The 16539-nt window shown below is 36.1% G+C and overlaps 2 protein-coding genes across 3 annotated transcripts in view; one reads left to right on the forward strand and one right to left on the reverse strand.

Moving 5' to 3' along the window:
* LOC135197785 (uncharacterized) overlaps positions 1 to 16539 on the reverse strand; it is a 186174-nt gene that overhangs the window by 138703 nt on the left and 30932 nt on the right. The window contains exon 2 of the mRNA XM_064224894.1: positions 6596 to 6727. Coding sequence (XP_064080964.1) covers positions 6596 to 6601 — 6 coding nt within the window. The 5' untranslated portion in view covers positions 6602 to 6727. The remainder of the gene's footprint in view (positions 1 to 6595; positions 6728 to 16539) is intronic.
* On the forward strand, positions 3638 to 15097 carry LOC135197786 (bromodomain-containing protein DDB_G0280777-like). 2 transcript variants are annotated; one of them, XM_064224900.1, is made up of 7 exons: positions 3638 to 4388; positions 6612 to 6700; positions 6890 to 7033; positions 9580 to 9741; positions 9997 to 10147; positions 10310 to 10472; positions 13308 to 15097. In XM_064224900.1, the coding sequence occupies exons 1-7, from the start codon at positions 4343 to 4345 to the stop codon at positions 14497 to 14499; spliced, it is 1947 nt and encodes a 648-aa protein (XP_064080970.1). In that variant the 5' UTR covers positions 3638 to 4342; the 3' UTR covers positions 14500 to 15097. The 2 variants fall into 2 exon arrangements, with proteins under 2 accessions (XP_064080970.1, XP_064080969.1); XM_064224899.1 differs by lacking the exon at positions 3638 to 4388 and adding an exon at positions 5897 to 6050.

The following is a 16539-nucleotide window of genomic DNA, read 5'->3' on the forward strand; positions in this document are numbered from 1 at the left end:
GGTGTTTTTTTTTACGTTGCATGGAACCAGTGGTTATTCAGCAAAGGGACCAACGGCTTTATGCGACTTCCGAACCACGTCCAGAGTGAACTATCACAAGAAATATTATACTTCTCTCACACCTCAATGATGCCGGAGAATCGAACTCGCGACTACCGTGGTGGTACGCCAACACCATACCGACTGAGGCGCTCTGGGGAACTAAATGGTTTCTTAGCAACGAGACCTACAGCGTATTGTGGGATCCGAACCACATTACATCGAAAAATGAATTGTTAATCACCGGAAATAAATTCCTCTGATTCAGCGCTGGTGGTGCGGGAAGCGAACTCGGCCTACAGATTGATAGTGGAATACGGAACCGACTCGCCCAGTGAGGAACTGTGTTCGTTTGACAAATATATCAGTTTTACCGTTAGATGATTTCCCCCTCCCCCACCCCCCGAAGGAGTATCCTCTTTTCGTCTTTTCACAAATAATCCCGGAATTCAAGAAGGTTTTTCTTTTATAATGAAGTTACCACTTTTGCTACTTCATATATTGTAAGAAGCGAATTAGTTATAAAATAGGGTCTTATTACAGCTATACCCGCAAATGTATGCCTGAAACATATGCTTACAGCCTCATTAAAGGTAACTTGAGTTTCAGCCAAGGCTGGACCATATAGAAACGCATGTTTTTCGGTAAATTCAACTTTTATTAAAGTACTCATTATTTATGGTATTATCTGGCCATCCACTGCTTAACATAAACACATTCTATTGCCCTTTTCATGGAAAATAAATAGCGTTTCTCAAGAGCGAAGGAATCCGCATTTTTTCTTTTTTTATGATTCACTTTGGACAGAGAGAAAACAAACAGACAACAAACAAACAAAACAAAGGTGTATTGTGTGGTGAAAATCTTGCGGCGCTAATAAAAAAAAAAAAAAAAAAAACCGGGATGGCTTTCTTTTGAATTTTTTACTTTCTTTTTCTGCTTTTGTTTCTGACGAAACTAGAACCCAGGAATGGTGTGTGTGCCCCTTCAAGCTTAGTACTAGAGGCGAGTTTCACGTCGGACGCAGGGTCAAGGAGCACACCGGGAAGGGGGGTTGGGGTATGTGCAGAAAACTTCAAGAACGTCAAACATTGCAAGTATCTTTAAAAAGGGTTCATCAATAGCACGCCGACCCCTCTCAACCTCTCAATACAGTTTGCCATTCACCTCGACGTTGTATGCACTCTCTGGCTTCCTTGATTCCTTTCAAACATCTCTTTCTCCCTTTCGACATGTAGGACACTTTTCACCAACCTATTCCATGATGTCCGCGAAGTCACAGCCACGAAGGAAAGTGGAAACATTGAGATGAGATACTAAGAACTCTCGTCTTATTACTAAGACATGCAATGATTGTCAGTATAACTGTGACCATGTCTTAGCATCTCCAGTGTTTCAGTTTTCCTTCGTGCCTTTAACTTTGTTCATATAATCCTCGCGTTTTTTTGTATTTCTTCGTGATTTAAAATCAATGCGCGCGCGCGCGCACACACACACACACACACACATATATATATATATATAATAAAAGGAGCCCATAAAAACGCCAAATTATAGGGAAAATACTATTTCAGAGACTGCTCTCTCTATTCATCTACCTGAAGAGAGAGACAGCAGTCTCGGAGATATAGTACTTTCCCTTTATATTATGGGGTTTTTATGGGCTCCTTTTATTAGACGGAATTCTGTTGAAACAACACTTTTACCAGATATATATATATATATATATATATATATATATATATATATATATATAAATATTAAGCAAAGTACAAATTTAACACCATATCAACTTATTTTACTGGACTGGAGATTTTCTATTTCCCTCTAGTGCAACATACTTTATATTCCAACCTACCATTGTACGTACTCGCTTCAATAAATTCAAGGTCGTCGACGTATGCAATGCAAGGATAGTCCGGCTAGCCACATGTTGCAACAGAAACTTTCCACTTCAACGTACGTTTTGAATTTTTCCTAGATAGTGACCCCAATCAAGGGTCGGAGGTCGTTAGTCGTTATCTAGGACTGTTATTTCTTATGGGTCACTTATCTAAGATTGGACTACCTGGGGGTCACTATCTAGGAAAAGACCCTTAAGTTCTTACCCTAGATTTCAGTACTTTTTAGGCGTTAATAAGAACCCCACGTTTATAAGAACATCCCCCCAAAAAAAATTACTATCGATAGCATTAAAAAGATGACCCCTATTCACATGGAAGAAGCTCACAGCAGCCATTGACTTGAAATTCAAGCTTGCAAAGAGTATGCCGTTCATAAGAAAGAAGTTACAGGAGTTCATTATTGCAAAGAATCATAGTTTCATTATAAATTTAAACGCTATCACTTATCCTGAGGTAAAGTGATCAAGTAACATTACTATAACAGTGTTATCACACTGAAACTTTGCCATTTTTAGACTAAAAGGCGATCATACTTTTGAGAGAGAGAGAGAGAGAGAGAGAGAGAGAGAGAGAGAGAGAGAGAGAGAGAGAGAGCTAAAATTAACTTTCAAACGTAAAAGGAAAACGAAAGAAAGAGAAAAACAATGTTTGCAACATGTATGGCACTAAATCTCATCTTAACCTCGATTTTACAGAAAGCAGCACTTTCACTTATTGTTCATACGTCCACGGCGCTATCACCAACACCATACCACCTGTTTTCAAAGACGTCGCTTACAAGAAGTCGAAACAATGCAATTAAAACTGTTGATATTATATGTACACACTTTAAACAATTGCTCAAAAAGTTCATGTTTGGTTTTCCCAAGATGACGTTCTTAACCCAACTGTTTAGTATTGCCGCCTAAGACAGACCTCAAACATGTCTCTGTACACGTAACGGACATTATAAACTATTGCAAACCTGGCGGTGTCCCTCATTTCAACCAAGGCTAGGAACAGGTCCTGTTCCGCCCTATTATAGAACGGATATTCGTGAGAGAGAGAGAGAGAGAGAGAGAAAAAAAAAAAAAAAAAAAAAAAAAAAAAAAAAAACTCAACCCGGGAAATATTTGCGGTATTGCATTCCAAGAAAAAGTATTCCTGGTGTCGTTTGAAGAACGGTATGTTTAATGGGTCCAGTAACTAATATATTGTACTGATCAATATATTTACTTTGTAAATAACATTATATAACACACACACACAAGCGTGCGCGCGCATTTAATGCACTGTCACTAGTGTAAACATCAGCTGATACGATTGCCGTAACATGGCGTAACAGACCGGGTGGCTATAGGGGCCACCGGGTCCTTTACATGGCGAAAAATGTAATTGCTAAACTCATTCTAATCTTTAATTGTAACGATAATTACATTAAAATAAAAGGACATTAAGAAACTATAAATGCAACGCATGCAAACGTTTACTCTTGGTAACATGCAATAATCTTCCAGATGAGCATAATCCCCGATCAACAGCCCTACCTAACCATACGTCATTCTTAGTATGCTAACTATATGAAAACGGTATCTTTACCAGCTGATCAAAATACTTCAAGGAAATACTTTAGCCCCATGTTGAAGGTTTCCCATTCGCTGGCTGTCCGCTGTCGACCAATGAGCTTCAACAGGAGCTACGTATCCTCCCCTACCCTCCCCACAGGAGATGTAGGCACAGGGTATACCATGTTACACCACTTTAACTCACACATCGGCCCTCTATACAGGTTCCCATCACAACTGCATAGATTGCTGTCCATGTAGCTTGCGTGGTGGCCTTTAAAATCACGTTACAAATTATTTCTCAAGTGGAGGTGATACTAGGATCGCAGTAGTGATAAGTGTTGCAATAGTTTTTGTGAGTCCCAGCATTAAAAACAGTTGTTGCATGTTGGAACAACGATTTTTGTTAGTGCCTCCGCACCAGTTCAGGAACGTGATGTTGGCAACGCAAACATTGCAAATTTCCTCAAGCCTAAAACTTAAACCAATGCTTTGAAAATACCGGTTAAATGTTTGGCAAACCTAAACTAAGCTGTGCATGAAGATGCCTTGAACGTCACTGGCTTGATTCAAAGTCTTTGACGAAATACACTGCAACCTCATATATAAAGTTATGCCTAACCAGCTCTAACCAGTGCAAAGATGCTGTGCAGCACGAGCAAGAATTATCATCTTTAGAAAGAAAGTGGTTCTAAAGAATACCCACTCATTCTGTCGAGACATCTACGTCAGAATAGTGGTAGAAATCCCTCTTATCAACAAAGGGGATTGAGTGTGCGCAAAAGGGGGAGGGTAAAATCGCACAACAACAACCTCTGATGTTTCTCGTTAAATGAAAATTTCTCAACGCAAGCAATGTCTGCGAAGGCGAGTACTTCAGAAAAGGCAGCGGACATGCCAGGTGAGTGGGAAAAGTGGTATATTTCTGAATTGGTGCAAAATAATCTTTTAAGAATAGAGTAATGCTTCTTGCAAAGATACGTTTTCGTGAGTCAATGTCTTCGTTGCCTCCGTCTCAAGGTCATGGGCAGGATGATTCATTGTCTTGTCACACTAGACGAATTCCTCTACACAAGATATATGTCAAAGTCTTACAAAATTACGTAGTTAGTGAACAGGATACTGGCACATGGGCTTAATATATTATCGTAATGAACTGTTTCCGTTCGCTATTTTTATATTAAGGTTTTTTGCGTTCATTGGAATGTATGAGTAGACTATCTAGTACGTACTTATAAAAAGCCTGTACGTAACATAAGTTTGATAACATGTAAAAGTCCCATTAACAATGACCAAAGCATGTTAAAATATAGCCTTCGAGTCATTAATGATTAGTCCAAAGTAATCAGGGCTTCATTATTTTGTAATATGCCCATATACGTTTATGCGCCGAAATCTAGGCTATTGAAATAGGTTAGGCTCAGTTCTGGACAGTTTCTAACTACTGTTGAGTGAAAGTAAATTTCATCCTCTGATAAACTGATCACAGGAAAGGGCATTAAGCAAAAATTTTATTTTAATGTGTAATACATTTGATTGGCCATTTCTGTAAGACAGGCTAGGCTAGTATAAGTAATTTCGTGGTCAAGAATAAATTTGCCAACAGACTTTCATAACAGTTCACTTGGCATTTAAGGGTTTTATTAGAAACAAAAATCAAATTAAATTTCTATCATGGATACTGTAGTGCATTGTGTAATAGCTAAGAGGGAGAGGATACAATTGTAAACCAATGTACAGTATATATATAAATTTTTTTAAGTACGTTAGCTTAGGCTAGCCAGGGTTAGGCACTAACATGGACCTAGTTATGCAAATAAATGACACGTAACTACAAACTTTTCCTTGGTAAAGTTAGCCATGTTCAGGTGATTGTATAACCCCCTGAGACAGTTATAGATGCTGACCTTATTTTATTTTATTTTTTCAATATTGGTCCATGGTCTTTTGTATCAAATCAGGCTCACTTAGGATTTGAGAACTTTTCTATAACCTCCCCCCCCCAAGACTTCATTGGTGATGGTCAGATTGAGAGGCTGCTTTCGTGCCTTCTGCCAGTTTTGAGATACTATCTGAATAGGACCTTGCATCTAAGGATCTGTTATTGCATGAAACACATGAAGATAGTGTCCAAGAATGCACTATGTCAGATGACCAACCATTGGCCCTATCCCTACTGTTCTTTTTTCTGTTCCACATGTAGTCAGAGCTGGAGTTTGATGTTGACAGAACATCTTTACTTCCTCATACCAAAAAGGGACGTCACCTATAAGTGGCATCAACAACTTAGGATCTTTGATGGCTGCTCAAGGTTTTGTGCACATACAAAAACTCCATAATGACAAAAACATCTCACATACAAAGGTTGGCATAACCATGGGAGGAAATGCAAGTGACTAGTGCATCTCTCCCTTCTTCCATGCCATGAATCAGCATGCTGAGTGTGAGCTAGAATGGGTCATGGTCCTGATCGTCACAATAGTGCTTCATGTCTTGGAGCTTTGGTTCAAAGATGCCATTTCCTCTGGCAAGGGGCCGTTTATTCACAGCATCATACCCCAGGGTATATAAGAAGTTACAAGAGCAATTTTGTTTCCTTTCTTCATTACCATGACCAGAAACCTGACAACTGTGATAGACTAGAACACAACCAGTTAGTTTCATTCAAGTTCGTGGTGCCTAATTGTGTAACCAAGCCTGACTTGTAAACAATGTAAATAATTTCCACTATTACGTACAAATCGTAACCTTGCAGATATAGTATGGTATTATACGGACATTTTAAATTTAATTACATAGTATTGAAAATTAAGGCATGGTTTTGAAAAAGTGAGTGTAGATTAACTTATTGCATAGACATCACTTTTAAATGTAATAAAAATCAGATTGTACTACTGAAATGTAAATTTTAACTGCAGTAATCAAGTGCAGCTCAAGGAAGCATTTATTAATTTCCACTATACAAAGTACTGTAATTCAAATGAAAACTAATTATCCTCAATAAAAAACATTCATGCAGGTAAAAACTATATCACTGCATTAAAGCAAGAACAAGATAACTTTCAAATATATAATTTACTGTATCTAATGTACTTACAGACCACTCACTTGCATTGCATTTCAGATGATGTCCTGACCAACCTAACTCGATCTCAGTTTAATGAACAACTAGATCAGCATCAGACACTGTTGCAAGCCAAAAATGCTGAACTTGTAAGTTTCACTTAATTTTCATAGCACCTGCAGAGCAAAATGTATATGAATTATTTAAGCATATCAATTTGTAATTATGATAATGACTGTGAGGTAAATTTTTGAATAATGAAAAATATTACTGCATTTATAAAAACAAATTGCTGGAATTTAAAATATATTCTGAAATGCCTACTCTTATTCCAACAGACTCGGCTCACAGAGATGCTGAAAAGTGTGAGGGAACAAAAGGAACCTTTTACAAAAATAAAAGTAACCCTTCAAACAGAAATTAATGAAGCTAACATAGCCATCAATGCAAAAACAGAGGAAGTTACTCTCATCAAGCAGAAGGTGAGTACTGTACTGTGTTTAGGTCTGAGGATGAATTTGGCATTAGTAATAATGTGGACCTAATTTGCTTGCCTTCCATTTAAGTAGACAACAATAATAATGTTTACCATAGTCAAATAAGTACCATAGCAATTTTCTCACTCATATTTGTTGTACTTTTGAGGGTGGTTTTTTCCTTTTGTACATCATTTTTCTCCTTTTATTTTTTTATGAGCATTTTTTAAAAGAGCATGTTGGTTAATAATACAATCGAAGCAGAAAAAGCTTAGTGCTTAATATTAATCTTCTACATTATAAGAATAATGCTTTGCTTTGTTTCCTAGACAGGAAACTTTATTTTTATACCAACATCATAATTTTGTGGTACTGCATTGTAATTCTGGTGTGAATATAACAAACATTAACTTGGTACTTAAAATGCTTATTTTGATTCTTATGGCCTATTAATGACCCTTTGGTTAGTGGATAAATGCACAGAACTAAAATCAGTGAATATTTCGTAGTAGTATGTAGTTTAACAACTGAAACCTGGTAATATTTAACAGTATTTGTGACCTATCATGGCTATAAACCATGGCATATACAGTATAGCATTTTAGGTCAGCATTTTTTTTATAACTTTCAACGACAGTATTTTTTTTTATAACTTTCAACGACAATTTTTTTTTATAACTTTCAACGATAGTATTTTTTTTATAACTTTCAACGACCAGGTTTTTATGTGATATGTAGAGCTATAAGTACTGTTGGGTATATTGAAGTTGATTAAAACTTCCTTAAGTTAAGCAATGAACTAGTAAAAGATAATCAACAATCCATTCCACTATACTTAATCAAAACAGTTTTACATTAGACTTGTTGGATGTGACAACTTTGTAGCTAGGCTATATTGATGTACTATTCTATTACTTATGCATTTTTCCAGTTTTTATGCCTTACTCAATTGAATTGCATTAACAAAAATCTTGAAAAATTTTGCATAAGGCACATGGAATCCAGAGGAAACCAGAATACAGTACGTATTGTCTTTCTGTTTCTGATGAATGGATTGGGTTGTTGGTTGGTTTTATAAAGTTTAGGTGTAACACCAAGCACTGGGGCAGCAAAGGCCATTCAGCGCTTACATGAATGGATTGGGGGAACATGAAGAATAGATGAAAATATTTGAACAATTACCTCTTCTACTATCATTTTGCTTTTGTTTACTAATTGTTAAACTAATAATCTTCACTATTTTTATTAAATTAAAAAATCTGCACTATTTTTATGAAATTAAAAAGACACTGTTGTAGTAGCAGTTAGAAAAATATACTGAACAAAAGTATAATCTTAGTCTTAGGAATTTACAGGGTGATATCTCTCTCTCTCTCTCTCTCTCTCTCTCTCTCTCTCTCTCTCTCTCTCTCTCTCCTCCATTTGAAGTTTAAATAAATTTTCTTATTTTGTACCTCATATAACAACTTAAGGGCCTTCAGGCATTTTCCCAAAAACATTTCTAATTGCTGTCAAGTTCATGCTTAAGGAAATTTTGTTTAAGCAGTTTTCTAATAGAAGGTCCCCTCTGGTGCAAAAAAAAAAAAAAAAAAAAAAAAAAAAAAAAGTAAATGGACTATGTAACTCTCAGAAATAGAGTTTATTTCCTATAGCTTCTTTGGTATCAAGTGTTCACATATGTTACTAAGTCAGTCCTGGCCAAGAGAACACAATTCAGGTGCCAAGCTACAATTTTCACTTCAGAAGAAATCCTTCACATGATTCCTGTGAGCATCTAGCATTTTGCTTGATGGTCTCATTCAACTACTTCCGGCATTAAACCTAAGAATATTATGGTGTGTGTGTGTATGTATGAATAATATATATATATATATATAATTTGTGGGCCTTGGTTTATGAGTTGATAAGAATCATTAAACATACACAGTAGACTTCAAGATGCTTTCGATTCCTAATGGCCATCCTTCCTTTTGTATGAACAGCCCCATGCAACTTAATGACCTGCCAACTTCTGGGACATAACATAGCAAAGCTAGGAGCAATTAATTCATATCCTGTACTCAGGCAATCTTACTTCAGTAGGTTTATAACTTTTTTTTTTTTTTTTTTTTTTTTTTTTACCTGCATTGCTGTCCTTACTTAATTGTGTTACTCAAGGAGAGAACTATTTATTTGCATCACTTCCCTGCAAGTAGATAAATGACAGCACTGTAGTTTGTATATTTAGTAGATAATTTTTAAAAATACTTTATTTGATGTGGTAAAGAAAACTATAACTATTGCCCTACACCAAAGGGTAGAGGCCTGTTAATATGAGAGTTGGTGAGAAAGTAAAGTATGTTGACTGAGGGGCATCATTCACTCCTTAGGCGACCAAGATTATTATTTTTTCTTCATTCGTTGGCTCTTGAAGTACAGTATTATATCGTAAAAATATTATAAAAATAATAATCAGTACTCTTATGATTATAGTATATACTTATAATCCTGCTGTCCATTAATTCATGTTTGTGCACATTAGTTATTAACCATTTGTACTTTTATTTTTACAGCTTCGTTATCACAGTGTAAAGCAAATCAATGAAAACATAGAGCGCTTGGAGTACCAACTACGAAACAATAATTTTAAACCCCGGGAAGAACAAAAGATTTTAGATGAGATATCTATGTTACAGAGGTCAACAAAGACACTAAAAGAATATGAAGCCAAACAGGTAAAGTAGTCATAATTTTGTTTTTAGGGTGCCATTTTCTTAAGCAGGACCATAGCTATAGTAGTGGTCATTGAAAGAAATAAAATGGCATTACCTCACAAATGTTGTCAAATAAGCTGTTGCATCTTGTTCAGACATAGGGTTGTAAAATAAATATTTCAATACTGTACGTACTATATAAATCCTTGTTCATCATTTTACTTTTTTTTTTTTCTTGAAACAAAACTAAGTCTTATATTGTGATATTTATTCTAGGCTGAAAATAAGAAATACAGGGCTGAGAGATCCAGGCTAATCGATGAGCGGAATAGTAATTACTCAAAAATTAAAGCACTTCACGCACAAGAAGACGAGATTAAAAAAGCCATGACTGAATTGCGAGGAGTAATATCCAGCAGCAGGAAAAGTAAGTTCTTCGTCTTCCTTGTTAACAGTATGGTACCGTACCTTAAATAAGATTAGGAATGTAGCCTCTTATAAAATAGATAGCAGACTGGAAACCAATAGTCTTATCGAGCAGCAGACTGGAAACCAATAGTCTTATCGAGCATATGGTGATGCTTTCCAGGTATAGATCATTTACGTCAGATGAAACCAGCATTGGAGAAGAAGTGGGTTTCCCAATTACATCAGCAGCAGGCAGCAAGGAATAAACGCTTTGAGGACAAAAAACGGCAAAGACATGAGCATTTCAAGCCAAGAGACAGGCAGGAGCCCCGCCGCAAAATATGGTGAGTTTATGAAAAGCTACCCAAGTTCAAAATGAACGAAAGCTGATATGCAAACTCAAAACTCACATAGTATATTGCCTTTACTCTCGTGTAAATTTATACTTTATTTTGGTTGACTAAAAATGCAACATTTCTTACTAGATTGATCCCATATGTTCAAACATCTCTGTCCTTGTCCCTTCTCACCAGTTGAACATCATATTTGCAACCTCCTCAATGTGATATGATCTTCCAGCCACACGCCAGCCATGATTGTTAGCATTCTGAAGTCATACGGTTTACTAATGGAATCATTTCATTTACCAGCAGTCTAGCATTCTCTTTCTGCTTCATTCACGTTGTTGCTGTTCTCTTTCATCTTCCTTCTCACTACATGTATGACTTACAGCCTATTGTGTTGTTAAGGTCTTGCCAAACCAAAATCCAGTGTATATAAAGTAGGAAACACTTCTTAATTGATGAACATGTTTATGGGCAATAGAATTTGGAAACACTGTAGTATATACGTGGGATCCAGGCACTCCAAGTGGTCAAAACTCATGGAGAAAATTAGAAACCAATCCTGAATAAGGATTCTCATGTGTAATCTAAATTTTGGAAACTCGGCATTTTGCTGAGGAAGACACAGATGGTGTCCCTTCTGGAGGAAGCAAGCCATTCCCTGACCCTGCATTTAGTAGTTTCTTCCATGGGAAATCTTGGAACACTTAAATTTGGCTGTCTCATTAGCCAAGTCAATAAAAGTAGATGTGCAGACATTACCAGCAGGATGTAGACCACTAGTACATCAAACTATGAAAGACTAATTACTTATTTAATAATTCTGGCCATAATTATTATGAAACTGCCTCACCCAATTAAGTGCCTAGCGTTTAGTTTTATTCAGTTTTTTAGATTCCCCATATGATAATGTGCAGTGCATATTTTGAAACAATTGTCAGTACTTTGGAGGGGAAAATGAAAACTGTTTCATGGCAGTTGATTTTGTTTTGGAACTATACATTATTATATACAGCATTACTATCTTATTCATGCAACATTATCAAGTTTAATGAGGGAGAAATGTTATTTTACTATTGAAGAACACTAAATTTACTATTGTATATCTCTTAACCCTTACGGGCCGGGCGAAAAAAGAACATATGCAGCACCCCAGACAGGCAAAATGACAAATTTTTAATCAGTTTGTATTTTTCATAGCTAGCAAACCTTCGGTCTTAACAATAGGATATTTTCCAAGCACCAGCTGGTAACTGCCTTTGAGAGAAAACGCTATCGCCGTTGCTCTCCTTTCAAGCTGGTTGATTTGTTCCTGTGTTTCTTTCTTTTTAGTATGTTTGTTTGATTGTTTCTACTTACTATGGATTCCACCGAGACTTCACAGCCTTGTCAACACATATGCCCGGGCATTCGGGGATTTCTATGCTCAAGGTTTTTGACTGCTGTTATCACAGATCCTCATAAAAGTACAATGGAAAGAGGAAGACTTGCAAATAAAAAAAAAAAATAAATAAATAAAAAATAAATAATAAAATCCCCCCTCCCCAACTTCTGAGGAAGTTGAAAATGACTACTATTTTACAACCCCTTGTAAGACCTTTACAAGACATTCATGAATTTTACCAAGTTGTATATATATATATATATATATATCTATATATATATATATATATATATATATATATATATATATATATATATATATATATATATATATATATATATATATATTACTATTTTACTATAGTACAAGTTTTTTTCTAATTTTATTTTACGTATTTTGTACAATTATAATTACAGCTCACACAATATCATAACAGATAAGAACTAAAATCAGTAAAAAATTCTGAGTATATGTGTTGTAAAATATTTACATAAATTTACCGGGATTGAAGATGCAGTAACTTTTTGGGATTACTAATACGTACACATTTTTTCTATTTCTTTTCACTATTCTTTGGAAAAATTAGAATTATAGTTGACATACTATTATATAAGAACTAAAACAAACAGTAACCCCTGGGTATGGTATATTTATTATGAGACACTACATGGCCCCTTTGAAGTCAAGTATACAACCGAATCATGAGACCCCTAGAATTGGCAGGCTAAGCCAGTCTAAAAGGTGCCATTAGTAAATTTATGGTCTGTTGACCACTCAAAACCTGTTATTGTTACTCATATGAGGGTATCTGTCCACTATGGGGTAAAAAAAAAAAAAAATAATAATAATAATTTGTCAATTTCCGACAAAGTACCTATCTACATAGTGAATTAGACAGTAGTGAACATCATTTTTGTCTTTCTGCGACCTTGGTCTAACTTTTGAACTTTCCCTGGAAAGTGAAGATGAATATATTCTTTTATTTTCATCCCCTGAAGTCATCTAGGTTTTCATAATCATCATTACTGTTGCCCTTTTCATTCATTTTGATTGTGGAAGTTAATGAGAATGCTAAAATAAAAATATATTCTGGAAAACACTCAGGTATTTGACACCTGAACCTCAGTCATAAATGTAAACAGCATACCACCATCTCTTGAGGAAAATGCACACATTAAACACACATTTATGGGAGAGGAAGGGAAGAAAACACACATTTATGGGAGAGGAAGGGAAGAAAACAGGGAATTTTTCAAAGAAAGGGTAAAATCAGGATAAAAAAATATCTAGGAACATTTTAGTATAGTGTAAATTCTTGTGAATGGTCATGGTTCACAAGTATACTCACGATTGTAAGGGAAGGGGTTAAACTTATTCTGCAGTTAAATGAGTTTAGTACTTTAGTATGATTTTGCACAATCCTCAATATACCCATGGAATTTTCTTTACAGGGAAAAGTATGATGCCTACAGAGAACCTTATGAAGAGGAATGTGACATGTGCAGAGTGCTTATCACATATTTACAATCTTCAATGAATGCCCTTACTTTGTCAACGCCATCCAGTGCAAGACTTACTCCCTCAACTCCTGCAGGAACACCAAGCACCCCAGCTTCAGATCCAGATTATGAGGGATCCTTTTACATGAAGCCAAAAGATGATGATGGTTTTATCAGAGTCAGTAAAAGAGAGAGAGCCAAAGCCAAGAAAGAGCACAGGCTAGCCAAACGTGTTAAAGAATTGCCTCACACTCCTGATGTTCTTCTTAAATTTACCAAGTTATCAATTTCACCACCCAAAAATACAGATGAAATACCATGTGTTGTAATAAAATTGCAAGATGCATTACAACACTACCACCAGCTTTATGTAGATGCCAAGAAGAATAATGGTAAAGAAAAATGTAAAGAAAGTAAAACCAATGAGAGCGAAAATGTCAAATGCATGAGACCCACAAGTTTAGCCATCACACCACCTCAACTCCTAATCACAACTACATCAACAACTACTCCTGGGGCAAGTTCAACCACATCCTTGCTTTCTGAACCAATATCTACCCCTCTCAACAAAGAAAGAAGCTCACAAAATAACAACCCATCTTTTCCATTGCAACTAGACCCTGTTCCTGCCCCTCATGACAAAAATAAGTGTTTAACTACTACACTGCCATCCACTCCACTTGACCAAAACAGAAGATTGGACGACCCATGTGTGTCACATATGTCCCTTGGTAGTCCATGTTTACAGCAAGCTAACCCATTACCAAATGCCACTGTTACTTCACAACCCCTTTCATGGGCTGCTGTAGCAACTAAAAAACTAGCAAACCCTGAATCTAGTACTTCTGTCTTGTGTGAAATGCCTTCACCTGTCCAGACAGTGTCACATCAGGAAGTGTTGTGCAATGGCAACCCAACTCCTGAGACACTCTGTGAACCACAACAATTTGGTATCCCCAATTTATCTAATCAAAGAGAAGAAACAAAGTTATGTAATGGAATACTGCCATTAAACAGCAATAATGAATCCTTCTTTTCAGCACGTATGTCCTACTCTAGTAATCTGGTCGAGATGAACAACAATACGGCAAGGAGTTATGCCAATGTTACTGCTAAGATTAATGTAGCTGCAGTAGAGTATTAAATACAGTATAAGGCATCAGTGATCTTATCATCTCTAGAATGTGGTATGACTGTTTTAGTAATGTTATCATCTCTAGAATGTGATATGACTGTTAGTAAGGGGGAGCAAATGGTACAACAGAGAGGACATGGGTACTATCAGTTTTACATTACATTTTATGTGAAGAATCTATGCACAATTCAGCTGTATAAATGACTTTTGCACAATTTTGTCTTTCTTTGTCAAGCACAATTTGTCTGTTTCTTTGTCAATTTTATATTATTTTACCAGAACTGGTACAAGTTAGTACTGTAAATTTGTAAATATTCATAATTGTACATAATTTTAGTTTTATCTCACATATGCTTTAAAATGTACATACTGCCTCTGTCTAGTCTTAGGCACCTGGTGTGCTGTAATAATCAGTATATTCAACATATATAATTTACTGAGAAGTGTAAATAGCAGTTTTATTAAGTCGGTAGGTATTTAGTTCATGAAAGGTATTATTTTATGTATACTTTGTTAATAATGTACAGCAATGTAATTATATATACAGTATTGTATTCCATGTTAACCTGGTGTTATAGGGTTACTGCTAAATAAATTATTTATTTAGCGATGCATTTTATTCTCCGTTACAGATAAAATAAGTTGGAGGCAGAGAAGTTTCAAAGACATTCAGTTCTCTACTGTTACTGTCAAAATGATCACATTATACCACCATATGAAATTAATTTTAAACTACTGATGTTGCAAAAATGTGATTATATATTCACTGATAGTCTCCTGTAACTCTCTTGTGGAACATGACCTATGTTCTTGTTGGTTGGTTACTTTAAACAAAGTACATTTATGAAATTTGCCAAATGTAAATTTTGTAAGACAAGGATTAAAGGTTGGTTGAATATGTTTCTGTGGTAAATTAAAATGCTCCAAAACCACTGAGCTTACAGTTTTAAGGGGTAACAATTACTACTGACTTACCAATGATTCAAATCTTTCACAATACACTTGGGCTCTTCAGTTCCATGAAATAAGAATATTTTATTTACACCCACCCAAGTGTTTGTTATTTGTTCTCAATTGCACGAAAATCCGGGGTGATCCTATCCCAAGAGATGAATGTATCCAAGAGATGAATGTAGTGTAAAAAGGAAACGAAACCAGTATTAACGAGAGATTCCCGTGAAGGGAAACAAGTAAAAGCACATTTCCTGCTGTCATGGAATGTCACTCACTCCTACAAAAAACTATTTCTGGGCGATGACCTGTGTCGCCCAGTGAAATGTTCCTTTAGCACACATTTCTAAGGTATAAAGATTGCTATAAATACCAGAGAAAAAAGCTATATGGTAATGCCAGAATATTCTGGCTCGCTCACCTTTCTTTAAGGTGTCGGTATGGCATCTGGGGCGAGTGAAACCACTACCAGAGGTCTTCTGCCATTTAGTCTCTTCCTTTGTCAATTTCCCCTTTCAAATTAGGCGCCATCTACCGCCCACTACCGCTACTACTAGCGCCTCGATAGCCATTCCTTTAAATAGCACTGTCGTGTACACTTCGTGTCTTTGACTGTAATGACATTATTTTGGAATAAAATGAGATGCTATAAACGCCAGGAATCATCGATATCTAAGTTGAGTACTACAATTATCAATTTATGTTTGTAAGGGTAGCGAAATTAATCATAAGTATGTTTTAGTTGTGTTACATAAACGGAGCCTAGCTTGCACCGCTCCTGAGTCAGCCATTACATACATCGCTACCCGTACCTTTATGACGACTTCCAATTGGCCACGTATACTAATTGTGGTCGTGTTGTTATTGATTTTGCACACACTCAAGATTTACTAAAATTTGTAGATATCCTGACGTTTTATAATAGATATCCTGGCGCGAGGATGATTCGGACCTACTTACACAAACCAAGGAGATTCCTCCTTGGTTTGGGAAGTAGGTCAGACGGGTTTTCCTTCCATCTGGAGAGGCTTCTCCCCTTCGATTCGTCGGATCGGGAGTTCAGCCTATCTCCCTCCCCCCCTCCCCTCTTTTCCCTTG

Source organism: Macrobrachium nipponense, chromosome 21 (assembly GCF_015104395.2).
Source record: "Macrobrachium nipponense isolate FS-2020 chromosome 21, ASM1510439v2, whole genome shotgun sequence".
Lineage (NCBI taxonomy): Eukaryota > Metazoa > Arthropoda > Malacostraca > Decapoda > Palaemonidae > Macrobrachium > Macrobrachium nipponense.

Bases quoted from the DNA above. Each gene is read 5' to 3' on its own strand.
- LOC135197786 (XM_064224899.1), top strand. From the start codon at position 5,912: ATGAATCAGCATGCTGAGTGTGAGCTAGAATGGGTCATGGTCCTGATC. The intron at 7,034-9,579 runs GTGAGTACTGTA...TTATTTTTACAG, and splicing joins TTACTCTCATCAAGCAGAAG to CTTCGTTATCACAGTGTAAA. The intron at 10,148-10,309 runs GTAAGTTCTTCG...GATGCTTTCCAG, and splicing joins AATATCCAGCAGCAGGAAAA to GTATAGATCATTTACGTCAG.